The following is a 26,355-nucleotide window of genomic DNA, read 5'->3' as shown; positions in this document are numbered from 1 at the left end:
ACTGGTGGACTGAAGCATGCCGCGACGCAAACTGCACCTGGACACAAGCTATCTGCATTTTTAAACACCATCCCACAGTGGTGATCAGCTATCCATATAAACAGCTACATGTGCAACATTACCAAATTTTCAGCGATAACAAAAAAGCTAGTTCGCTTTCTTTTCAAAGCTCTTTTAACAGCTTTACTCCCTCTTCTGCTGTTTGGGATAATCTCTGGTGGCTTTCAGGAACCACAGTTCATTCCCCCACTTGCTGATCTGACCATGGCGAACAATGTCATTGTAGATCATGTTGATATCTCCAACACCTTGGGCCGATATTTTGCAGACATTTTGAGTTTCACCCACTACCATCCTGCTTTCCTCCCTTTGAATCAGTTGGAGGAGGCAAGGACAGTATCTGTTTCATCCCATAATCGTGAATGTTACAATACTGCTTTTACTGAGGAAGCTTAAACATTCATTCTCTTTGTCCCAGTCATCCGCTCCAGGACCAGATGGCATTAACATTCTGATGTTGCAACACCTATCTCTGGAGGGTTTAAGTTTTCTCCTCCATACATATAACTGCATTTGGATGTATGGCACATCACTGGTGTGAGGCTATTGTCATTCCCATACGTAAGACTGGTAATGTCAAACACCTTCCTTCCATCTGGCGCCCAATTTCCCTCACCAGTAATGTCTTCAAGGTGATGGAACATATGATTAATGGTCAGCTAGTGTGGTTGCTCAAGTCTCAGAATCTCCCCACTAACGCCCAGCGTGGATTCTGTAGGCATTACTCTGCAGTTGATTATCTTATCACTGTGTCAACTCATATTATGAACAGTTTTTTGCAGAATTGCCAAACTGTGGTCATATTTTTTGATTTGGAGAAGGCATATGACACTTTCTGGAGGACAGGTATCCTCCATGTTATGCAAGAGTAGGGCTTCCGGGGCACCTGTCCCTTTTTTTCTGGGAATTTTTAGAAGATTGTGTTTCTAAGGTATGTGTGGACTTGGTTCTGTTCGACACTTTTATTCAAGAGAACGGGATGCTTCAGAGTTCCGTGCTCAGCGTCGTATTATTTGCCATAACCATTAACGCTATTGTCTCCCACCAGGTATCTCAGCCTCTCTTTTCATTGATGACATTTATGTCTTCTGCAGCTCTTAATGAACCCCTCTACTTGAGCAGAGTCTTCAGGAATGTCTTGATCATCTCTATTCATGGGGCATTGACAATGGCTTCCGGGTTTCTGCTGATAGTACTGTCTGTGTTAATTTCTGGCAGTGCCAGGAATTTCTTCCCCATCCCTATATCTCGGTCCTTTCCCTCTTCTGTTGGTCTTCCCACATGTCTTACTGCTCGCAACTCCCCCTGCGGGTCCGGGGTAAGAATGGGCCTGCGGTGTTCGTGCCTGTTGTAAGAGGCGACTAAAAGGAGTTTCAACCGTTTCGGCCTTCCATGTGATGGTCCCCCTTGGGGTTTGACCTCCATTTTTCAAAATTCTACAGAAGTACGAGCCTTTTGGGGAAGGACACCTTACGTGGTGTACCACTGGTTCTAAGTGCACTAAGACCTTGGCACTCAGCATTGTACCGGCGTTGTAACCATACCCACTATTGCTCAAATTGGGCCTAAACGCCTGATGGGTTGTACAAGTTACGCCCATAGTGCGTCCCCATCTGCACCAGCAATCATGATGGACTTTCCATGGGACCAGAAATGCAGCACGGTAGCCAGCCCGTTGTGGTGGGGTCGTCATGTACCCTCTTGGTTGTAGCCCCCTGACAACACAGGGATCGTACTGCCGATACCTGAGCTGCACCCTTCCCACGTCGGCCAAGGAGTAGATGCCCGTCTCCTTGGGGCATCAGGACTCCCGGCAACGGTCATCCTGCCAGGTGGCCCTTGCTGAGGCTGGGTGGCGCCCGTGGGGAGAGCCCCTGGTCGGAGTGGGTGGTATCGGGGCGGACGTTTCGCAGATGAAACGTCAACATGTATCAGGTCACTCTGCGGCTGAGTCTTTCAAAAGATAAGGTACCGTTTCTAGTTCTGGTTCTCCTGCCCTTTCCCCCTTGGCCACTCCCTGGGAGGAGGGACAGGCCCTCCGGCTTGGGGCGAAGTACTTCCCCCGCTATTTGGTCTGTTCTCGAACCGATGGGGGGACGTTTGCAACCTCCAAGCCCATGTTCTTTGTTCAGCACATTGAGGACGTCTTCGGGGAAATCGAGGCTCTCAGCAAGATGCGATCAGGGTCCGTTCTTATAAAGACCACCTCCGCCACACAGTCGACGGCGCTCCAGGCGTGCGACCGCCTAGGGGACATCCCAGTATCCATTGTCCCACATCTGGCACTAAATAGGACGCAGGGGGTTATTTTTCATCGTGACCTCCTGCTACAATCTGATGAGGAGCTCAGGGCCAACCTGGAGCGCCGCGGCGTGCATTTCGTCCGGCGAGTCCAGCGCGGCCCCAAAGACCGTCGCATCGACACCGGGGCTTTTATCCTCGCCTTCGAGGGGGACGTTCTCCCGGAGAAGGTAAAGGTGATGTGCTACCGGTGCGACGTGCGACCTTACGTCCCGCCTCCTATGCGCTGTTTTAGGTGTTTGCGCTTTGGGCACATGTCGTCACGGTGTGAGGCTGAGCCCCTTTGTGGCGATTGTGGACGTCCTCTTCGTGAGGAACATACATGCACCCCACCACCTCGGTGCATTAATTGTCCTGGCATCCACTCGCCTAGATCCTCAGACTGCCCCACATATCAGAAGGAGAAGAAGATACAAGAACTCAAAACTTTGGATCGGCTCTCTTATTCTGAGGCCAAGAAGAAGTATGACCGCCTCCATCCCGTGCCGTTGACCACTTCGTTTGCCTCAGTTGTGTCCACTCCTTCCGCGGTATCCTCACCCCTATCCTGTCCCCCCTCCGCCCATCAGGGGGCTCTGCCTCCGCCTCCCAAATCCCTCCCTTCCAAATCCTCCTCCCCCGTGGCCCCCGCCCCTTCTGCCCCAGGGGCCACCCTTCCTCCTCCTCCTCCTCTCCCCCCGCCACCTGAGAAGCGATCCTCTTCTCAGGCGTCCATCGGGGAAACGTTCCGGACCCCAGCTTCCGAGGTCCGGCGTTCCAAAACGGACCCCGCGTGTGAGGACCTTCTTCGGGTCCAGCCCACCATCCCTGTGCCTCCTCGGCGTTCCAAGAAGGCCTCCAAGAAGTAGTCTCTATCCCCCTCTCCACCCCGGCGCGTTTCGTCTGACGCTTCATCCGTGAGTCGCTGCTCCTGGCCGTCCTCAGTTTCGCCGGAACGCTCTGCTGCCAAGCGCTCAGCTGGCCTCTCGTCGGCAAATGATGCTGCCCCTCCTACACAACCAGGGACAGCGGCCGCAGCTGGCGACGACTCGATGGAACCGAATCCGCCTCCCGCCGGTTGTAGCGTTGTTCCCTCGCAACCTGGCCCTCCACGGCCGTCGAGGTGACCAGCTCTTCCCCCGTCTCGTTCCCCCAACTTTTTGACTAGCGATGGCTTTGTTACATTGGAACATAAGAGGTATTCGATCTAATCGGGAGGAATTACAACTGCTCCTCCGCCTGCACTGTCCGCTCGTCCTTGGTCTCCAGGAAACCAAGTTGCGCCCGACTGACCATATTGCCTTTACCCACTATACCTCGGAGCGGTATGACCTCACCCCTGTGGACGGTATCCCAGCTCATGGTGGGGTCATGTTGTTCGTTCGGGACAATGTCTATTACCATCCCATCCCATTGACCACCCCACTCCAAGCAATAGCTGTCCGTATTACTCTTTCTGCTTTTACTTTTTCAGTTTGTACCATCTACACTCCACCGTCATCTGCTGTTAGTCGGGCTGACATGATGCACTTGATCGCTCAGCTTCCCCCGCCGTTTTTATTGTTTGGCAACTTCAATGCCCATCATCCCCTTTGGGGCTCTCCTGCATCCTGTCAAAGAGGCTCACTCTTGGCGGATGTCTTCAACCATCTCAGTCTTCTCTGCCTCAATACCGGCGCCCCGACTTTCCTCTCGGACTCTACTCATACCTACTCCCACTTGGACCTCTCGATCTGTTCTACCACTCTTGCCCGTCAGTTCGAGTGGTATGTCCTTTCTGACACATATTCGAGCGACCACTTCCCCTGTGTCGTTCGTCTCCTGCACCACACCCCATCCCCACGTCCTTCGCGCTGGAACATACCGAAAGCTGACTGGGGACTTTACTCCTCCCTGGCAACTTTTCTGGACCACGATTTTCTCAGTTGTGACAGTCAGGTCGAATACCTCACGGCTGTTATCATCAGTGCTGCCGAACGTTCCATTCCTCGTACTACCTCTTCTTCACGTCGCGTTTCCGTCCCCTGGTGGAACGAGGCTTGTAGGGACGCTATCCGTGCTCGACGACTTGCTTTACGCACCTTTCGCCGCCATCCTATGTTGGCGAATTGTATTGAATACAAACGACTCCGAGCGCAATGCCGTAGAGTCATCAAAGGCAGCAAAAAACTTGTTGGGCCTCTTTCACCAGCTCCTTTAACAGTTTTACTCCCTCTTCCGTCGTTTGGGGTGGCCTGCACCGGGTGTCGGGCATTACGGCCCACTCCTCGGTACCTGGCCTGACCTCAGGTAATGAGGTCCTTGTTGATCCTGTGGCTGTCTCCAACGCCTTTGACCGCTTTTTCGCGGAGGTTTCAAGCTCCGCCCATTACCACCCTGCCTTCCTTCCCAGGAAAGAGGCAGAAGAGGCTCGGCGACCTTCCTTCCACTCGCTGAATCTGGAAACTTATAATGGCCCCCTTTACTATGCGGGAACTCGAACGTGCGCTTGCACTGTCCCAGTCCTCTGCTCCGGGGCCAGATGCCATTCACGTTCAGATGCTGGCACACCTTTCTCCGGCGGGCAAAAGCTTCCTTCTTCGTACCTACGATCGCATCTGGACCGAACGTCAAGTCCCCATGCGTTGGCATGACGCCGTCGTTGTTCCTATACCCAAACCCGGGAAGGATAGACACCTTCCTTCTAGTTACCGCCCCATTTCTCTTACAAGCTGTGTCTGTAAGGTGATGGAGCGCATGGTTAATGCTCGGTTAGTCTGGATTCTTGAATCTCGTCGGCTACTTACTAATGTCCAATGCGGCTTTCGTCGCTGCCGCTCCGCTGTTGACCACCTTGTGACCTTGTCGACATTCATCATGAACAACTTTTTGCGAAGGCGCCAAACGGTAGCCGTGTTCTTCGACTTGGAGAAGGTTTATGATACCTGTTGGAGAGGAGGTATCCTCCGCACTATGCACAGGTGGGGCCTACGCGGTCGCCTGCCCCTTTTTATTGATTCCTTTTTAACGGATCAAAAGTTTAGGGTACGTGTGGGTTCCGTATTGTCAGACATCTTCCTCCAGGAGAACGGAGTGCCTCAGGGCTCCGTCTTGTGCATAGCCCTTTTTGCCATCGCAATCAATCCAATTATGGATTGTATTCCACCTAATGTCTCAGGCTCTCTCTTTGTCGATGACTTCGCGATCTACTGCAGTGCCCAGAGAACATGCCTCCTGGAGCGCTGCCTTCAGTGTTGTCTAGACAGCCTCTACTCATGGAGCGTGGCAAATGGCTTCCAGTTCTCTGAAGAGAAGACGGTTTGTATCAACTTTTGGCGATATAAAGCGTTCCTTCCGCCATCCTTAAGTCTCGGTCCCGTTGTTCTCCCATTCATGGAAACAACTAAGTTTCAAGGGCTCATGTTGGACAGGAAACTGTGTTGGTCTCCACATGTCTCTTATTTGGCGGCCCGTTGTACACGTTCCCTTAATGTCCTAAGAGTTCTTAGCGGTTCATCTTGGGGAGCGGATCGCACTGTCCTGCTTCGCTTGTATCGGTCCATAGTCCGATCGAAGCTGGATTATGGGAGCTTCGTCTACTCGTCCGCTCGGCCATCCCTCTTACGCCGGCTCAACTTCATCCACCATCGGGGGATACGTCTTGCGACCGGAGCCTTCTACACTAGTCCTGTCGAGAGTCTTTATGCTGAAGCTGCCGAATTACCATTGACCTACCGGCACGACGTACTGCTGTGTCGGTATGCCTGCCGGCTGTTGTCTATGCCCGACCACCCCTCTTACAAGTCCTTCTTCGCCGATTCTCTCGACCGTCAGTATGGGTTGTATGTGTCTGCCCTGCTTGCCCCCGGAGTCCACTTCTGTCGCCTGCTTCGACAATTGGATTTTGCCCTCCCTACCACCTTCAGAGAGGGTGAGAGCCCAACACCACCTTGGCTCCAGGCTCCGGTTCATATTCATCTCGACCTCAGCTCACTCCCAAAGGAGGGTACTCCGGCTGCAGTGTATTGCTCTCGGTTCGTCAAACTTCGTGCTCGACTTGCCGGTCATACCTTTATTTACACCGATGGCTCCAAAACTGACGATGGTGTCAGCTGTGCCTTTGTCGTCGGGGCCGCCACCTTTAAATACCGGCTCCTCGACCAATGTTCGAGCTTTACGGCCGAGCTTTATGCTCTCCATCAGGCCGTTCAGTATGCTCGCCGCCACCGCCATTCATCGTATGTACTCTGCTCTGACTCACTCAGTGCTCTTCAGAGCCTTGGAGCTCCCTATCCGGTCCATCCCTTGATTCAACGGATACAGCAGTCCCTCCATTCTTTCGCTGATAATGGTTCTCCTGTCAGCTTTCTGTCGGTTCCCGGACATGTAGGAGTGCCTGGGAATGAGGCTGCGGATGCTGCAGCCAAGGCTGCAGTCCTCCTGCCTCGGCCAGCCTCCCATTGTGTCCCGTCATCTGACGTTCGTGGGGATGTATGTAAGAGGCTTGTGTCGTTGTGGTGGGATGCTTGGTCATCCCTCCAAGGAAACAAGCTCTGGGCAGTAAAACCGCTCCCAACTGCTTGGACAACCTCCTCCCGACCATCTCGGCGAGAGGAGGTCCTTCTGACCAGGTTGCGGATTGGGCATTGCCGGTTTAGCCACCGCTACCTGCTCTCCGGTGACCCAGCCCTGCAGTGCCCTTGTGGTCAGGCATTAACAGTGCGCCATGTTTTATTGTCGTGTCCCCGTTTTAGTCAATTTCGTGTTGTCCTGTCCCTGCCATCTACTTTACCAGATGGTTTAGCTGATGACGCTCGAGCAGCTGCTCGTATTCTGCGTTTTATAACTTTGACTGGCTTGTCCAAAGACATCTAACCTTTTTACTTACTTTATCTGCATCTTTGTCAGGTCCTTCTGGTGTCCCCCACATCCCCTTGAGTTTTACTAGATTCTATGTGCTCTAACAACAGTGACTGGGCACTAATGACCTCAGTAGTTGAGCGCCCTTAAACCCCACCAAAAAAAAAAAAAATAACTGCTCGCAACCCTTGACAGTCCGCCACTTCCTGATCATGTGTCCATTTCTTAACTGTTTACATTCAAATCTGTGTTTGCCCTCAACATTGTTAGATGTTTTAGCTGAAGACACCCATTCTGTTGATTGTGTCTTAGTTTTTATTCACTGCAGCAGCATGGCAAAGCAAATTTGATACCCCCCCCATTGGGACATCCACCATCTCAATGATTTGAGAAATTTTCGCTATGGACCTCCTTGTCCTTACCTGCTTCTCTTTTAAAGTCTCTTGATTGTATTTTTGCTTTTTCACCTATGGTTATTACGTAGTACTTGTTTTTTCTTACATTATGACGTGGGCACTTATGACCTTAGCAGTTTTGCACTGTAAAGCACCAACCAACAGAACTATCATTAGTTTTTTTAATGTCCTCTAATAATCTTATACAAATGTTGATATAAAGAGACCATGACAATCATTTATAATAATATTCACTTTTATTGATAAGTTAATTCATGACAAGCAAGGAAAAGTTCCCTCATCATATTTTTCTGGTTTTCACTTAGTGCATTTGGTACCTACATGCTAGATTTTTTTTAACATTGTTCATAAAATATGAATGTAACATTGTTACATTCCTCTGTGTAACTGTGAGCTTGGTACTTGAAATAGCAGATCACAGACGTGAAATGGTGAATAGTGGTCCAAAAATGCTGCTGTGTTGACAGACATAAATTCCACATTAAAAATATATGCAGCAACCTTTAATGTTGCATTTTATAGCTTGATTTTTCTCTTAACCTTGCAGTAAAATAAAAATATCACCATATTTGAGTGGATGTGCATTCTTAAAGAAATGTATTTCATTAGAATTTATTCACAAAAAATTGCATTTCATAAAATTTGTTTATGATACTGTGCAAAGTAAATGTGTGTTTGTTCCCCACTAGTTGAAACTGCCAAGTAATGAGTTATCAAACAATGGAAAATCCATGGTGGAATGTAACAATATTAGAGAAGAAAAGTTGCTAATCACCATATAACGGAGATGCTGAGTTGCGGTAGGCACAGCAAAAAAGTGGTGGTTTCAGTTGTCTGAGACTGCAGACGTGTGTGCAAGTTGCGTTTGCGTGTGTGTGGTGCTGACAAAGGCCTTAATGGGCAAAAGCTATAATTGTGTGGATCTTTTTGTTGTGCCTATCGCAACTCAGCATCTCCGCTATATGGTCAGTAGCAACTATCCTCTCTAATAAAGTAGTGAGTTGTGTTATCCTTCTTTACTGTAGAGTTGCCTCTTTGTGCACAACTGGGTATTCAGTGTGCAGAGTGATGGTTTTTTATTGTGCTGGCAGCCAATTTTTTACATTAGACCATAATAAATGTCCTCCCTCTCTTTTTCCAGAAAGCTCTTTCGTCATTTTTTGGAAGCAAGAGCAATTTTGCAACTAAAGCAGACTTTGAAACAAAGGTACAGTACTGCATTAATAAGAATTATATAAATTATGCTGAATGCCTGTTTCAATCCTTCTAAAGCTGTCTTTAATGCCACAAATATATTTTAGCCATTTCGTCTACACAAACTCGATTCTGGCCCAACTACACAAGTTAGTGTGACACGTGATGAAGCACTTATGTTGTATAAGCATATGCATGTTATCCGTCGAATGGAATCGGCTGCAGGAAATTTATACAAGGAAAAAATTGTACGCGGATTTTGTCACTTGTATTCTGGTCAGGTATGGTTAATAAAGAAAAATTATCTTGTATTTGTGTACTAGGAGACGAATATTTGACTTGTGGTGCCTTACCATGAATTCTTACACCTTTGTAGGAGGCAGTTGCAGTGGGAATGAAAGCTGCTCTCAGGCCACAGGACAGTGTAATCACTGCCTACAGAGCTCATGGTTGGACTTACCTGATGGGAATTCCACCATCAGTCGTTCTGTCAGAGCTTACGGGGAGGAAATCAGGCTGTGCAAGAGGAAAAGGAGGATCTATGCACATGTATGCCGATAACTTCTATGGTGGAAATGGAATTGTTGGAGCTCAAGTTAGTAAACTTTTTTGAATTTTCTATTATTTTATGTTTACCATGCCTCTAACAATTTAGTTTCATTAGTTCACCTCCAAATTTGCAACTTTCTAACACGCTGGTGCTTTGAACAAAGTAACAAAACACAATGTGTTCATCAAATTCATATGCATTTATCAATTAGTAAGTGGTTTTGCTATGATTTACGTTCATTCTGAAGAAAAACAATTTATTTTTAGCATTAGAAAACAGAGACTAATTGACACATCAGATTGAAGCCTTATTCATATCTTTTTCCCCAGTCTCTTAAAATTTTTAAAGGAACAATTTGGAATTTGAATGTGTGTACTTTCCCCTGTTTAGAATAACTCATTCATCATGTAGGGATTCGTGCATCACTGATAGATTGTGAGTAACTGCTATTCTAATGGGCCATTGTCTCAAGCCAGCTGCTTCTCCTTAGAAGTAAACCATCTTGTATTATCTGTTGTAGCAAAGTCTACAAGAACTGCAAATATTTTAGGATTAAAGAAAGCTTTTAGCTTTTGATGGGCACACACAAATGAAGGAAAACTTACTAGCTTTGTTATCCTTGGATGAGCTAGGGTATGCACATGCATGTGCCTGTGACCGTATGTGGTGTTTCATGATGTATATTTGGTATCGTGAAACAGCCAAAGCTATCTGTTGGTGGCAACAAGGCACTCACCGTCCCATCATGCAGCAGTTCACTGCCGATGGTTATCATCCTATAAACTTTCCCACGTTGGCTACATCATAGAAGGCAGACAAAACCAAGCAAGTTTCAGACAGTTACTGCCCCCTCAGTTCCTGATTTGCGCCCAAACAAACGGAGGGCCGTTTCTCTCTACCAATCCATTGTTATTTGTGGAAAATATTGAAAACATATTTGGGAAGCTGTCTTCTTTCAGCAGATTATGGAGTGGTTCCATTTTAATCAAGATGACAGATCTTACACATTCCTTAACAACACACTCTTATTCACAACACAGTGATGTACCATTTCCCATCACACTCCAATAAAAACATCAACATGCGACATTGATTAATTTTTCTCTGGGAGTTAATGCTGCCGACAGACTGACTATGCGAACACTTAGAGAGGTGGGGGGTCCACTTCACACATTGTGATCTGTCACCAGTGGGTATGGAACTACATCAATGGACATGGATTCGGAATCCAACGGCATGGGGGGGATCTAGTTCCTGTGGGGTCAACATAGAAGCCTTCTCCTCAGATTATATCTTCTTCTCTTCCACAACTTTTGGTGGTCAAGATTCTTGTGAGGAGTTATCTGCTGCTGTTTCTCAGATGAATCAGATCATCTCTACTAGTGAAGAAATTGTCAAAGTACACACAATGATTCTCGGGTTTTTCAATGCAGTCCAGCATGTTTAGGACTACTCTTGATCCCAATAGTAGGTCATCCCTTGCAGTATCTTCTGGATCCTTTCCACAGTATAAATCAAATTTGAAACAGTTGCCACTTGCGCCACAAAGAGACCACAACTTATAGCCAAACCTAATAAGCTTGCCTCAGATAAACTGTTTCAGCCCACTTTGTCCGTAGTATTTGACTATCATTTCGTCAATTGACAAATTTCCTCAAATATTCCAAATTTTTGAAAAGATTCATTTATCATTTTCAAGAGAGGTCTAATTTGGAATCTGCGATCGTGTTTGTTTTCATTGGCTAAGTCATTATCTTGAAAATGAAGCAATGTTTTCAACTTCTGATATTTATTCCTTGACATAGCTGTCTTTATAATTGGTATGCCAACATCATCTTCAGACCAGTATAGCTTTTCAGCAGGGAGCTTATGGTAACCAGCAAAAAGAAGAAATCTAACAAAGACCTTCACATCTTCAACTGTGAGGATAAAATCCTGCATATTCTTCATATTTACTGCATATCTCACGGTTTCTTTCACTATGAACTCGTATATGTTTTCGTTCATAAGTTCTTCAAACATCTCCTTCGGAGTCAAGGAAGAAAGTTGTTCCTTCAATTCCTCTCTCTTTGTGTTGATGTCACGCTCACTAGTTTGAGACAGCCTTGTATAAACTGGAGGTGTCGTTTTCCAATTGCTTTTCTCATCAGTAAGATGTCTCTTCTTCGATTTACTTCTGGAAACTTGGGATGTAACTGACAGTGAAGTTTTACATACAGTTTCTTCATTATTCTCTAATGGAACATAATGTAATTCAATAGCCCCTGGCACATCTGAGACTTCCACGGTTCCAGTAACATCGTCTGGACCTTCTTCTTCGTCGGTCATACAGTCTACTTCAGGAGGACATACGATGATATCAATATGGTCCTGATCATCTGACACCGCATTGTAGAATGCATCACTGTTTATTATTTCTTCGTTAGTGAGGTATCTATCTCATCTGAAGGCCATTATAATCTATATAAAATGAAATGAAATAAAATGTAATAAAATAAAGTGAAATGAAAGAATAATACATTAGCACAAATTACAGAAAAGGGATGTGTAAATACCTCTGTCCATCTGGAACTGAATTATTTACTAATGGGTAACATATTCATAAATCTACTTTCATAATACGCTGTAAATTTCAAAGTAACTTCATATCCTGTAATATATATAACAGGGGTCGTTACTTACCTCAGCAACAAAATCTGGTAAAATTATCATGTTCTAAATAGAAAATACATCAGCAGTAGCAGAGTTTCATATTCTAACGTGCAGCAATACAAATAACTGAAATGATAACACCAAGTCCCAGTGTCCTATTTCAAGTACACCAAATTTTATAAAATGGAAAACAATGAATATAACTCCAATTGAGCTAACAATGCAAGTAGTTTAAAAGACACATTGTTGACTATAGTTAATCACAAAAAGATCTTTGCCACATATTTCAAATATTACTAAATTGTCGATAAAGTAAATACCTGTAATAATGAAAAATGTGCCTTAGTATTCAGTAATCAGTTAATGGCAGGATTATTGCTTTTAATTTCCTGTAAGCATACATTTGTCATAAAAAGCATCAACAAATGACGTTTAACAGTAATAGTTGCAAATTAATAATTTATTGTGTATTTATAAATAAATATGTGCTCTGTCCTCAAAATAGGACACTGGTACTTAATGGGGTAATTTTCTTCAAAGAAGAGGCTTTGTGTTAATTTCAATTGTCCGTGTCACCCTTTTCAGCTGCACATTCTTAAAATGAGGGACATTGTTCTCAATTTTAAAAGTTCATTCAGTCTTCCAGGCGTCTCATTTGATGAGTGTCGGACACAGTTACACCATCTGAAGAGTATAAATGCCAAAGGACTAAAGGCATGCAGTCCTGCCTTGACTACAGATGCAGGGTTTACAACTCAGTTAGATCATCTTATCATAAAAAATCATTGCTGTACATGAGGGGATTTGGTTGGCAACAGGAGTATACAGAATCAGTCAAACTCACAGCCTCTGTTGAGCCACTACTCTTCATACAGTGGCAGAGCTTCATGGTGTAATATGTGTGCAGCCTACTCTAGGCCCCAGTCAGTAGCATTCCATACTGTTGCTCCCCATTCAGTGGAGCAGCGAATATTGACAGCATGACGTAGTGGCTCTTACTGCGAATCAGAGTCCTGTGCTTCATAGTGGTTCATGTCGCTGACTGCCCTGGTGTGTAAGGAGACAAGAATTATTTTAGATTTATCAAATTACAAAAATAATTATACCCTAGGCTGTTTTTAAATCAATGTATTCTAGAATTTTAGCCAAGCATTGCAACTGTGTTGTAGTTTACACTGATGGGTCTGAGCAGGAAGATTCTATTGGCTGTGCTTTATTTCCAGAATATGCTCTCAAGATTTGATTACCTGATACATTCACATTGTATGGTGCTGAATTATATGCAATCTTGAGGATGCTGAAGCAGATGCAAAGTAATCATACTACCTAATTCCTTATCTGCACGAACTTGCAAGTGCCCTTGAGCCTACGCATCATGTGTGTCAAACGGAGAGGTATATGTAGATAATTCACGGCTCTCTTTTCCTGTTAGAGACCCAAGGCAAGGAGGTGTCATTCCAGTGCATACCGTGGCACATAGGAAGTCAGGGTAATGAAGCAGCTATGGATGCCTGATTGGAAAGTACATTTTCCAAATGTGCTGACCCTACACATGCAGTCACCTCAACATGAAGATACAGTTACATTGCTGTTGAGGCACAGAATCATGTGCGTGTGCAAGGAATAATGGTTAGGATTGAGGAGCAACATACTGTGATCATTGAAACAAAGAACACAGTCATTGCTTTCCTCCTTCCAGCCACTGCAGCAGGAGGAAAGTACTCTTTAATGCACCTCTGTGTAGGGCACTGTACTGTGAAACGTGGATTCCTCCTCTGATGGGAGGATCCATCAGTATTAACGCTTATGCTGTACAGATATCTGAATGAATTTTAGCTCGATGTATTTTATACCAAGATATAAGGGTTGCAACCCATTTTCAAGTTGACCTGCCACCTTCAAATACATGATGAATCAAATTTAGTTTGTGTTTTAATAAATTGTGTTATGTCCAACCTTTTACATAGCTTCTCAGGTAAACGATTTTAATATTGTCTTTAGGGTGATAGCTTCATCTTCTACATTTCCACTGATTAAACAGGCACAGTTCCCGATAATACAATTTGGCTTTTGTGTAGTTATAGTCTGTGTATAGAGACATTTGTCTGTAATTATTTTAGTAAGGGTGCTGATCATCTTGCTGTTGAGCATCCTGTACATGTTGCCGCCGCCACCACCACCACCACCACCATGGTTCACACAGACATCATCAGGGAATGGATTTCCCTGCATAACACATTGGGAGCCTTAGAAGTGCAAGTGCAAAAGATCCCAGTGATCACCATTTGTAACATTTATTTACCTCCAGGTAGGGCACTTACATTGAGATGACCACCTTCATCCATGAGTTATATTCCCTTTCGTCCTTGGGGATCCCCCTCAGGGGAAAGCACCATGTTGTCTGGTAGGAGTCTTCTGATTGACCAGCTTCTTTCCTGTCTTAATCTCTCTGTCGTCAAGGACAATACTTGTATCCACTTCAGTGCTGCCCTTGGCATCCTTTTTACCATCAACCATATGATCCCTTCACTAAATCTCACTGCTTTGCTAAAGTAGTCACTACATTATGATCTTTGTGATAGTGACAATTCGTGGTGATCCTGACACTTCCCTATGGCCACCTGACTGAGCATTTAACATGTCGAATTCTTCAAAGAGGCAACTGGCAGTTGTGTACTTCTGTTGTACCTTCATATCCTCTGTCAGATTGCATTGACAAGGTACAGAAGCGTGTGCACACACACACACACACACACACACACACACACACACACCTCAGTTAGTACCCGGACCATGATACATTTTAAGGGTCTGAATAGTGTTTTCACAGTGGGGCTGTTGGCCATAAGAGCCCTATGCTTAACAATACAAACCTTTCTAGGCTGCATTTTAATTTATAGTGAGTCAGTGAGCAGTCAAAAGGCTATTGACTGATGTTACTCTTGTCTCTCCATGATATTGGCTGTTTATAATTTCTCTCTCACCTTATTTGTACTGCCTACTTTTGCATTTCTCTGGTCCAAAGTTGTATCCCAGGGAATAAACTGACCAACTTTTGGCTAGAGAAGTGGTTACTCATCCAACATTCACTTTGATGATCCTGCTTTTGGAAGGAACTCATCATGCCATTAACCCTAGATTTTTCTATATGTAATGAGACACCCTTCTGTATTGTTACAGAGCCTTGCACACAGTAGCTTGCATCCTAGTGGAATGCCTCCCTCCTCCTGGCCCTCCATGCTAAGCGTGTTCTTCTGTATTCTTTGCCTCTAATATTGGTGGCCGACTCGTGGATAATTGAACTAGTTTTCCATTTTCTCCATAAAAGTTGTTTTTATTCTGTTTTCGAGGTGGGGGCAGGGTGTTTGGGGGTTGGGGCATCTCCCACCAGGAGCTGGGTTTGGAGGACCCTCAGCTTGACCTCATCTTCTAACTGGCTTTGTCATCTCTTCTACTTTGTTTTTATCATTTGTTATAAATAAACCAACAAACTGCCAGGTATAGTTATATCCATAGGACTTCAACATTAAGCACATTAGACCTCAAAAAACCCACAAGCATGTCGGGACGGGGGGGGGGGGGGGGGGGGGGGGGGGAAACGCTGCTGGGTAAGTCACCTCACTGGTTGGAAGAAGGCAAGGGAATACCACCTCCAGTAGAAGCACAATAAGTGAAGAAAGCATTGTGGTGTTCTAAACAACCATCAAGTTTAATTTAATGATTTCTTACCCATAGTTTATCACTTCAAACATTTCAAGGAATGCTCTGCTTTTCAGTCTTTGCTAATAGTTCAGTGTTCGAAGCCCCACACCTCTGGCCTTCCAGAAATCCCAGGTGGGAGAATTCCATGAAACACATTAATATAGCTTGTTCCTTCATAGTTTAAAATAGCTTGTTCCACCATAATGAAAATTCGTAACAAAATGTATTCTACATCTATGTACATGGTTACTGCACAATTCACAATTGGGTGTATGGCAGAGGGTTCATTGAACCACCTTTAAACTGTTTCTCTGTCGTTCGACTCCCAGACAGCACATGGGAAAAACAAACACTTCAGTCTTTCTGTGCAAGCTCTAATTTCTCTGGTTTTATTATGATGATCATTTCTCTCTATGTAGGATGGTGTCATCAAAAGATTTTCATATTCAGAGGAGAAAGTTGGTGAATGAAATTTCATGAGAAGGTTCTGCCACAGTGAAAAATGCCTTTGGTTTAATAATACCGATTCAGGTATTATATCTGTGGCACACTCTCCCCTATTTCATGGTAATACAAAACGAGTTACACTTCATTGAGCTTTTTCGATGTCCTTCGTCAATCCTATCTGATGCATATCCCACACTGCATAGCAGTACTCCAGAAGAGCGCAGACAGGTCTAGTGTAAGCAGCCACTTTGGTAGATGTGCTACATTATCTATTTGATCGTCCCAGTTTAAGTTATTCGTAACTGTAATCCCCAAGTATTTAGTTGAATTCACAGCCTTTAGATTTGCGTGATTTATATTGTAATTGAAATGTAGTATTTCTTTTTAGTGTCATGTGAGTGACTTCATGCTTTTCATGATTTAGAGTCAATTGTCATTTTTTGCACTGTACAGATAACTTGTCTAAATCATTTTGCAATTCTTTTTGATCATCTGACTACTTTACGTGATGGTAAATGACAGCATCATCTGCAAACAATCTAAGAGGACTGCTCAGATTGTCTCCTAAATCATTTATGTATAGCAGGAATAGCAGAGGGGCCTATAACACTTCTTTGAGGAACACCAGATACTATTTCTCTTTTACTCAATGACTGTGTCAGTTATTATGAACAGTGGCCTTTCTGGCAGGAAATCACAAATACAGTCACACAGCTGAGACGATACTCATTCATAAAAGATGAGTATATTTTGTATGTATTATTGGCTCTTATAATAAATTTTGGATTTACAGCTTTTGCAATCTTTTCAGTCAATGCTTTCTTTTAAGATGTGGCTGTTATAAATTTTGATTGTGTGAGACCTTAGTATCTCCCAGCATATCCAATGTTCAAATAACTTACGGGGATGCAGACAGGTGACATCATCGATAACTGCCGATATTTCAAAATAGTACACCCTGCCATTTTCAAGGCAAAACTGCAGCAAGTAAGTGTTGTGCAAGGGGACCTAAAATCTCGTATTTTCAGATAATTACGGAAAGATAAACAGTAGCACTAGCACAAACCGAAGCCGATGGGCATCAGGAATTATTGGTAGTGAAGTTAATAATAAACAGTGGAGGTAGCATAAACTCTGCCCCTCTGTTTTTTGATGAGGGAAAGAGCAGTATTCCATGCAGAATTTAAACAAAACCCACCATCTCTGTTTGTAAGGTTACTTGCTACTTTAATTTAAACAGCTTCCTTAATAACACTATCCCAATAACTGGAAGTACATACTAGACTCCTATGTTGTTATATTCAATATGATGGGTGGTGCCAAGACAGTCTCCTGCAATAGTGGATAGGCTCCGCTGTTGTGTGTGTGTGTCTGCCACTTGCACTTAGTACACTGGTCTTCCACAGTCCAACCAATAGGTGACAGCAAGGAATATGGTAGATGCCTGCCTTGTGCTAACCAAGATCATCCTTTACAGAACCTAAAAGGACCGTTATCTTGCGTGGTAGACCAAAACATACTTCACATCGTATTTCTGCAAAATATGGCCAATCCTGTTTGTAGTGCTCCCTGTGTAAGGCAGACAGGCTGTAGACTTTGATGCCACTATGATATTATCATCACTCATCCAGTGCACAGCTGGTTGACAGCACAATGCATGTCTGATCTGTCTTTCACTACAACCACTCTGGTGAAAGGTGACTTAGAGATGGACTAGCTCACAGGATTCCAGATAACATGTGCCCTGTGAACCAAGGTTCCTGTTAAGCCGGACGGTGACAAGTATCAGCTTGTAGATGCAAATCAGTGTGAGTACCCTTCCTGTAAGCAGTGTGTCCCACATACCATCCACCTTCCTCCTGACCAACACATCAAGGAAGGGAAGACAGCCTTCATTTTCCACCTCCATTATGAAACAAATATTAGAGTGGATTGAATTCAGGCATTCTAAAGTCATTCAAGTTCTCATTGTCATAAGGACAAACAACAGAAGTGTCGTCTACATCTCTGATAGAACACACAGATTTCAGGGCCGCCAACTCCAAGGCACGTTCCTCAAAATCTTCCATAAACAAATTGCCAGTAACAGGTGACAATGGGCTTGCCAACACAACTCCCATCTGTCTGTTCATAGTGCTGTTCTGTGAATAATAAGTAGGTGGAAGGCTACACAGGCTGAAATAGATACGTTAATTCGGCACAAAACGTAACCTCAATCAGCTGTCTGTCTGATTCAGTGAATCACAGGATCAGTGCTGACCCCCACAAAAGATGTTGAGTGAAAGATTAAAGGCCTCTTGAAGAAAAGTCTCTTATCACAGGGGACTATAAAGAGTCTCAGTTCTTATTGCACTGTTTGCCCTAGGTTATACGGTCTACCTAAGATCTACAAGGAAGGGGTACTTCGTCATCCGATTGTGAGTAACATTGGTGGTCTGACATATCATGTAGTAAAACACCTTGCCACTCTGTTGAGCTCTCATGTATGTCAGTGTGAGAACCACATCAAGAACTCGGCAGATTTCTTACGTTAATTACAGGGAATGCATTTGAATTACTGATGTTCTAGTAAGTTTTGATGTGGTCTCTCTCTTCACTCATGTTCCTCTGTGTGACTTTTTACAGTTAATTGAGGTTAGGTTTGGTGCTGAATTAACTAACCTATTTCAAATGTATTGACTTCCACTTATTTTGTATTCAGTGACTAGTAATATGAGCAGACAGATTGAGTTGGGGGGAAAGCCCATTGTCACCTATTATTGCTGATTTGTTTACGGAAGATTTTGAGGCATGTGCCTTGGAGTTGGGGGCATTGAATCCTGTGTGGTCTTTCATATATATAGATGATACTTTGTTGTTTGGCCTCATGACAGTGAGAATTTGAATGACTTTTTAGAACACCCGAATTCAACCCACCCAAATATTTGTTTCATGATGGAGATGGAAAGGATGGCTGTCCCGTACCTGGGTTCATAGGCCACATGTCTTTTCAGACCATGAGAGTTTGTCAGCCGAGTTAGCTCATCTTGAAGTCACCTTTCCTCAGAATAGTTATATTGAAAGACAGATCAGACATGCATTGTGCTATTGAACAACTGTGCACCTGGTGAGTGACAGTAATACCGAAGTGACACCAAAGTCTACGGACTTTTTGTCTTATGCAGGGAGCGTTTTGAACAGGATTGGCCATATTTTGCAGAAATATCATGTCAAGTGTGTTTTTCAAACACCATATAAGATCAGGGTCCTTTTAGGTTCTGTAGAAGGTGATCTTGGTTTGCATAAGGCTGGTGTTTACTGTATTTCTTGCAGTTGTGGCATGTCTTATATCGGTCACACTATCAGGACTGTGGACGACCAGTGTGCTGAGCATAAGTGGCACACACACTTATAACAGCTGACCAAATCTGCCATTGCAGAATGTTGTCTTGGCATCAGGCATCTTATGGAATAGAACAACAGAGATATTCTAGGATGCACTTCCAGTTGTTGGGATAGTGTTATTAAGGAAGCTGTTGAAATTAATCTAACACATAAATTTATAAAGAGAGATTGTGGTTTTTGTTTAAATTCTGTATGGAATCCAGCTCATTTCCTTCTCAAAAAACAGAAGTACAGAATTTATGCTACCTCACCCATAGATTATTAATTTCACTATCGAAAATTTCTGGTGTTAGTAATCTTTGGTTTGTGATGGCATTAGTGTTTACAGCATTGTGTGTGTGTGTGTGTGTGTGTGTGTGTGTGTGTGTGTGTGTGTGTGTGTGTGTGTGTGTTTTCTGGTGTTAGTAATCTTTGGTTTGTGATGGCATTAGTGTTTACAGCATTTTGTGTGTGTGTGTGTGTGTGTGTGTGTTTTATCTATATGGGATTCTCTGAAAAGAACAATTGTAGATGCCCTTGCACAGCATTTACTTGCTGCAATTTTGCCTTGAAACTGGCAATGTGTGGCCCTGTCGAAATATTGGTGGTTGTCGATGGGATCACCCAGCTCCATTCCCATAAATTATTTGAACACTTTTGCTTGCATTTTCTGCTGCTGAGATTAGACCTAATCTGTGGGAGTATTGTCATTGTTAATAAAGGTAAACCTCACACCACGATAATGGTCAGCTATGTGTGTAAACAAGTTGTCTATGCTGCCACCTCACCATCAGTGTCTTGGTCTAAATATGGTTATTTGATCAAAATTAGTCACTAAGTACAAAGAAAAAGTGTCTTGGACTGCTTTTAAAGATCCGTTTTTGGCAAGTGTCTGAAATTATACATGTATCTGATGTTTATTTTAAAATACTAATCTGTTACTGGTTTTGTAGTATTAGTTCAGAATCTTTATAATTTATGGAAGAGCCAAGTCGATCAATTTTATTTTCTTTTTTCCACTTTTTGTTGGAAAGCAGCTTGATTGTAGCTGTAGCAGCAGTAATAATACACATCAACACTGTTGGTTTTAATGTTACAGGTTCCCTTAGGTGTTGGAATTGCTTTTGCACACAAGTACCAGGGCTCAGATGCCGTGTGTGTTGCTCTGTATGGTGATGGAGCTGCCAATCAAGGACAGATCTTTGAGGTTTACAATATGGCCAAACTCCTGAATCTACCTTGTATATTTGTTTGTGAGAATAATGGCTATGGAATGGGAACAAGCGTAGAACGAGCATCTGCAAGTACAGCATATTATACAAGAGGAGACTACATTCCAGGATTATGGGTTAGTAAAATAAGTGATATCTTATAAGTAATTAATATGTGCAGCTGCAATCTTTCAGTTGCACAAATTTCAACGATACAGTGTTACCTTAGGAGCTTTATTGTTGTATCTTGGATATATCTGCACAAAATGTAATGCTGTGACTTCTGATGTCAGTTCCAAAAATGTTGCCCAAGTAGTGGAGACTGGGAGAAAGGGATGGGACAATGATATTTGTAGATTCATGGACTGTATGGAATAGGGAATAGGAAAAAAGGTCATTGAGAATTGTTGAAGTATCTGAGCGAAACTGTGACGTGATTAAGTTAGCTGAAGTTGTGTGATAGAGATGCTTGATGGTGAGGCACAGATAGTGAGATATGAAAATACTGCCAGTGAGTTTGTGGACTGTGAGCTTTATTGATGTTTCATGGCTTTATCTCCATAAAATTTGCCAATTTGCCTGTTAATGGTAGTTTCAGAAATAATAATCTTACGTGTGTGAGGTTTTTTTGCAATGGAGGGGTTAAATGTGGTTAAGCAGCCCATAGAAAATTTCTTGTTGCGATACTTTGTTTAAATGAAAAATGTTCATTTTCATATTAATCAAAAATGACTGATTTTTCTTAGAAGGGGGTCAATGATTTTGCTCAAACAGTGTGAATAGAAGCATGTAGCTGTCATCCATTTCAACTTCCTAGAATATCTCACTTGAGTGGTTCTTGGTCCACAGGAAAAGAGAAAACACACTCTAAAGATTTTGAAGTACAGTAGTTTTGAGCACTAACAATCAAGTCATTGGCATACTGCAGTGGACAAGCGCACTGACTGTCAGTTCTCCAGCTCGGGTACAACTTTCACTATTACCGTGATTTTTTAAGTTTTTATTTATTCTTCACAATGTCATCGCCATTGGTTTGTAATTTTCTTGCATTCTTAAATCTTTCCCATGTTCCAGAGATGATGAATGCAATTTGGTATTTACAGTGCCACCCTGTTCTATTTCTTTCCTCCAAATTTGAGGATGATCTTGTTTTGTTTCCCCAATATTAGGAGTCATGATTTCAGTGATGGGAAAGTCCATTTTGGATGAGCACCAGCAAAATCAGTGAGATTCTTCTTAGCAGCCAAAATAAGAGATGAATGTTCATTAGGATTGTAATCATTATTGTTTATGTCTGTACTCAAAAAATGAACCTGTTACATATAAAATAGGGCTCCATACAGTAAAAGTGTATTTATAATTTTAAAAACCTGCTTTGCAGTTTCTCAACCCATAATTATTGCTATGGGATCTGCAGATTCGGAAGAACTATCAGTGATCTTACATTTTTATTTATAAATTGAAAGGACACTGGTGAAATTTTTCTTAAAAGCCTTCATAAAAAGTTTTGGTGTGTTCATCAATCACTTCACTGGTAGAAAATTCTTGTTGAGTTTCCATTTTTGAACAAAATAATAAATTTTCATGCAAAATCACCAAAGGCACTGGGTGAGAGGCTGTTCGCGTCTGTAGAGTGTGTTAGAAAATGTCAGAAAACAGGTATAGTAAGGACCAACTGTAGGGTATTTGAAACGACTATCAGAGCCATGTGCTCTGAATGCATGAAGGTGAAAGTGAACTAAGAAACAGTTTGGAGTGGGGATATGACAACAGAATGTTGCTGTTGAAGAACAGATGTAATTACAAACTATCAGAAATGTATCATTTAAAATAATTACTGCTCAGATATATTGTGTTGTTGTGGTCTTCAGTCCAGAGACTGGTTTGATGCAGCTCTCTATGCTACTCTATCCCATGCAAGCTTCATCATCTCCCAGTACCTACTGCAACCTACATCCTTCTGAATCTGCTTAGTGTATTCATCTCTTGGTCTACCTCTGTGATTTTTACCCTCCACGGTGCCCTCCAATACTAAATTGGTGATCCCTTGATGCCTCAGAATATGCCCTACCAACCGATCCCTTCTTCTAGTCAAGTTGTGCCACAAATTTCTCTTCTCTTCAATTCTATTCAATACCTCCTCATTAGTTATGTGATCTACCCATTTAATCTTCAGCATTCTTCTGTAGCACCACATTTCGAAAGCTTCTATTCTCTTGTCCAAACTTTATCGTCCATGTTTCACTTCCATACATGGCTACACTCCATACAAATACTTTCAAAAATGACTTCCTCACACTTCAGTCTATACTCGATGTTAACAAATTTCTCTTCTTCAGAAATGATTTCATTGCCATTGCCAGTCTACATTTTATATCCTCTCTACTTCGACCATCATCAGTTATTTTGCTCCCCAAATAGCAAAACTCCTTTACTACTTTAAGTGTCTCATTTCCTAATCTAATTCCCTCAGCATCACCTGACTTAATTCGACTACATTCCATTATCCTTGTTTTGCTTTTGTTGATGTTCATCTTATACCCTCCTTTCAAGACACTGTCCATTCCATTCAGCTGCTCTTCCAGGTCCTGTGCTGTCTCTGACAATTACAATGTCATCGGTGAACCTCAAAGTTTTAATTTCTTCCCCATGGATTTTAATTCCAACTCCGAATTTTTCTTTTGTTTCATTTACTGCTTGCTCAATATACAGATTGAATAACATTGGGGATAGGCTACAACCCTGTCTCACTCCCTTCCCAACCACTGCTTTTCTTTCATGCCCCTCGACTCTAATAACTGCCATCTGGTTTCTGTACAAATTGTAAAAAGCCTTTCACTCCCTGTATTTTACCCCTGCCACCTTCAGAATTTGAAATAGAGTATTCCAGTCAATGTTGTGAAAAGCTTTCTCTAAGTCTACAAATGCGAGAAATGTAGGTTTGCCTTTCCTTAATCTATTTTCTAAGATAAGTCGTAGGTGTGTGTGTGTGTGTGTGTGTGTGTGTGTGTGTGTGTGTGTGTGTGTGTGTGTGTGTGTCTGTGTCTGTCTGTCTGCCTGTCTGCCTCCACACAAACCACAGCCAGTCCTTGGCCTCACTCAGTCCAGCCTTTCACACTTACCTGTCATCTGCATCTTCATTTCCCAGACCCAGTATCTGCATGTCTCCCATGATACTACCCTCCCATCTAATTCTCGGCCGTCCCAGTGGTCTCTTTCCTTCAGCTTTCCCATCCATTACAGCCTTTATTACCGTGTTCTTCCCTCTCCTCCTCACATGTCCGTACCATCTTAGTCTCTTAATTTTCACTCTAAAATCTATAGAGAATGTTTTTTCTTCATATGGCTCAGTCTGGTGAGATAGTCTAGGAACTTTAAAGGAGCCTCAACGTACTTATATTCCCACAGTTTGATCCAAATTGGTGAGCCCCATCCCACACCCTCCCCTTGTTAGTATTTTAGTAGTGAATGGGTGGTATTTTTCATATTAGGTTAATGAGTAGGAGCAATACTGTGTGAAGGACTTGTCATTCCATATCCCATTTCATACTCCAGAGAAAAAGGAAACTGCAAGTTTGTTTCAATCGGGAACTGCAAACTCCACGACCAAATTAATGAGATTCAAGATAGGGAGAAGGGCTGCTTTGTTCATAAATCTGTTTAATGCCGATAGATTTCAGCTACTGTGTAGGTATCTTCAACACCCAAGATATTCATGAGTCTCCCACTTCCTTGCCTACTAAGTTCTGGTTCCCTCCCAGGGTTTAACCTCACACTTCCAAAATTCTACAGAAGTGTGAGCCATTTAGGGAAAGACACCTTAAGTGGTGCACCAGATATCCATAGGCCGGTTAGATCTCCTGTGCCTCTTATTTTCATCGCTTTGCAACCTCACCCCCAATTCAGCTTTTTGGGGAAGGACACCCTCTTCCATTCTCTGCTGTCCTCTTTTGCCCCCATAACAGTGCTGAATTTTTCTGCACCCAAAATCTAGCCTGGTAACCAGTCCATCATGGTGGGGCCATAAGGCTACCCTCTTGGTCGTAGCCCCTTGACAACACAGGTTTGCACTGCTGATACCTGAGCTGCAAACTCCACACATATGGCAAGGAACAATGCTGACAGGTATGACCCTAAATTGTTTCCCTCCATAGCTACATCATAGGAGGAACATAGAACTATTCGCCAAGGTATTTAGTCTGCAGCAAAACAGATGTGGACTCCTTTCTGGCTAGAAAACCTCTGTTTTTTTGTCGAAAACATGGAGGATATGTTGGGGAATTGGCTGCGCTATCGAAAATGAGAAATGGCGCAGTCCTCATTCAGACAGCTCCCCAGCCCAGTCCAAGGCGTTGTTCACCCTTGATCAGCTGGATGGTGTTCCTATTTCTGTCGCCCCTTAAAAACCTCACCAGGTCCAGAGGATTATTTTCCAATGCGACCTTCTCTTGCACTCTGACAAGCTCTGCACAGTTTAGAGTGGCAGTGTGTTCGCTTCTTCCGGTGTGTCTGTAAGGGACCAAGGGACAATTGGGTTGTTACTGGTGTCTTCATCTTAGCCTTTGAGGGTGATTCATTCCCTGAAAAGGTCAAGATGATGGTATACCGATTTGACGTAAAACCATATATCCCTCCCCCTATGCAGTGCTTTAAATGCTAGAAATTTGGGCACGTCTTTCCACTGCAATTCCAACGCCACATGTCGAGATTGCTAACATCCACTGCACCTGGCCCCCTGCGGGTCCGGCAGTTAGAATAGGCCTGCAGTATTCCTGCCTGTTGTAAGAGGCGACTAAAAGGAGTGTAACATGTTTCGGCCTTTATGTGATGGTCCCTTGTAGGGTTTGACCTCCATTTTTCCAAAATTTTACCGAAGAGCGAGCCAACTGGGGAGGGTGCCTTACATGGTGCATCATATCCATCGTGCACGGAGATCTTTGGCCCACTTCATCATCATGGATTTGCAGTTCCACTTATCTTCCATCTGTTGGGCGAGGACGCCTTCCTGGGTGCGTTTTCCTCCATCCACTGTGCAGTGTCGTTTTCTGCGCCAATGATGACCATGGACTTGTTTGCACCTCGTATCCAGCATGGTAGCCAGTCCTTTGTGATGGGGCTGCCATGTACCCTCTTGGTTGTAGCCCCCTGACTACACAGGGATCGTTCTGCTGATACATGCACCATTAACTCCCCACGTATGGCAAGGAGTAAATGCCCGTGACCATGGGGCATTGGATCTCCTGGCACTGGCCATCCTGCCAGGTGGCCTTTGCTGCAGCTAGGTGGCGCCTTGGGGAGGGCCCCTGGTCGGAGTGGGTGGCATCAGGGCGGATGACACGCCATGAAGCATAGTACGTCATCTCTTGCTGGTGGTCCACCACCAGCAGTCTCTAAATGATTGAGGTCTAACTTTCAATGCAAAGAAATATGACCACAAATTGTTTCCCTCCCTGGCCACACCATGGGAGGCTAAGAATGGCAGCAAAGCTTATTCAGCCCGATACCTCATATGTACATAGGTGGGAAATCTTTCATGTCAATGAAGCCTCAGTTTTTTGTGCAGCATTTAGAGGACATGTTTGGGGAGATGGAGGGCTTGTCCAAAATGCACTCTGGGTCAGTCTTGGTAAAAACCGCATGC

The 26,355-nt window shown here is 43.6% G+C and overlaps 1 protein-coding gene across 2 annotated transcripts in view; it reads left to right on the top strand.

Moving 5' to 3' along the window:
• LOC124598102 (pyruvate dehydrogenase E1 component subunit alpha, mitochondrial-like) overlaps positions 1–26,355 on the top strand; it is a 100,332-nt gene that overhangs the window by 21,195 nt on the left and 52,782 nt on the right. For both annotated transcript variants that reach the window (XM_047136014.1, XM_047136097.1), the window contains 4 exons: positions 8,737–8,802; positions 8,897–9,070; positions 9,166–9,384; positions 20,603–20,851. In XM_047136014.1, the coding sequence (XP_046991970.1) occupies positions 8,737–8,802; positions 8,897–9,070; positions 9,166–9,384; positions 20,603–20,851 (708 nt within the window). The remainder of the gene's footprint in view (positions 1–8,736; positions 8,803–8,896; positions 9,071–9,165; positions 9,385–20,602; positions 20,852–26,355) is intronic.

This window comes from Schistocerca americana, chromosome 1, assembly GCF_021461395.2.
Source record: "Schistocerca americana isolate TAMUIC-IGC-003095 chromosome 1, iqSchAmer2.1, whole genome shotgun sequence".
Classification (NCBI taxonomy): domain Eukaryota; kingdom Metazoa; phylum Arthropoda; class Insecta; order Orthoptera; family Acrididae; genus Schistocerca; species Schistocerca americana.
This window is presented reverse-complemented; position numbering and strand designations above follow the sequence as displayed.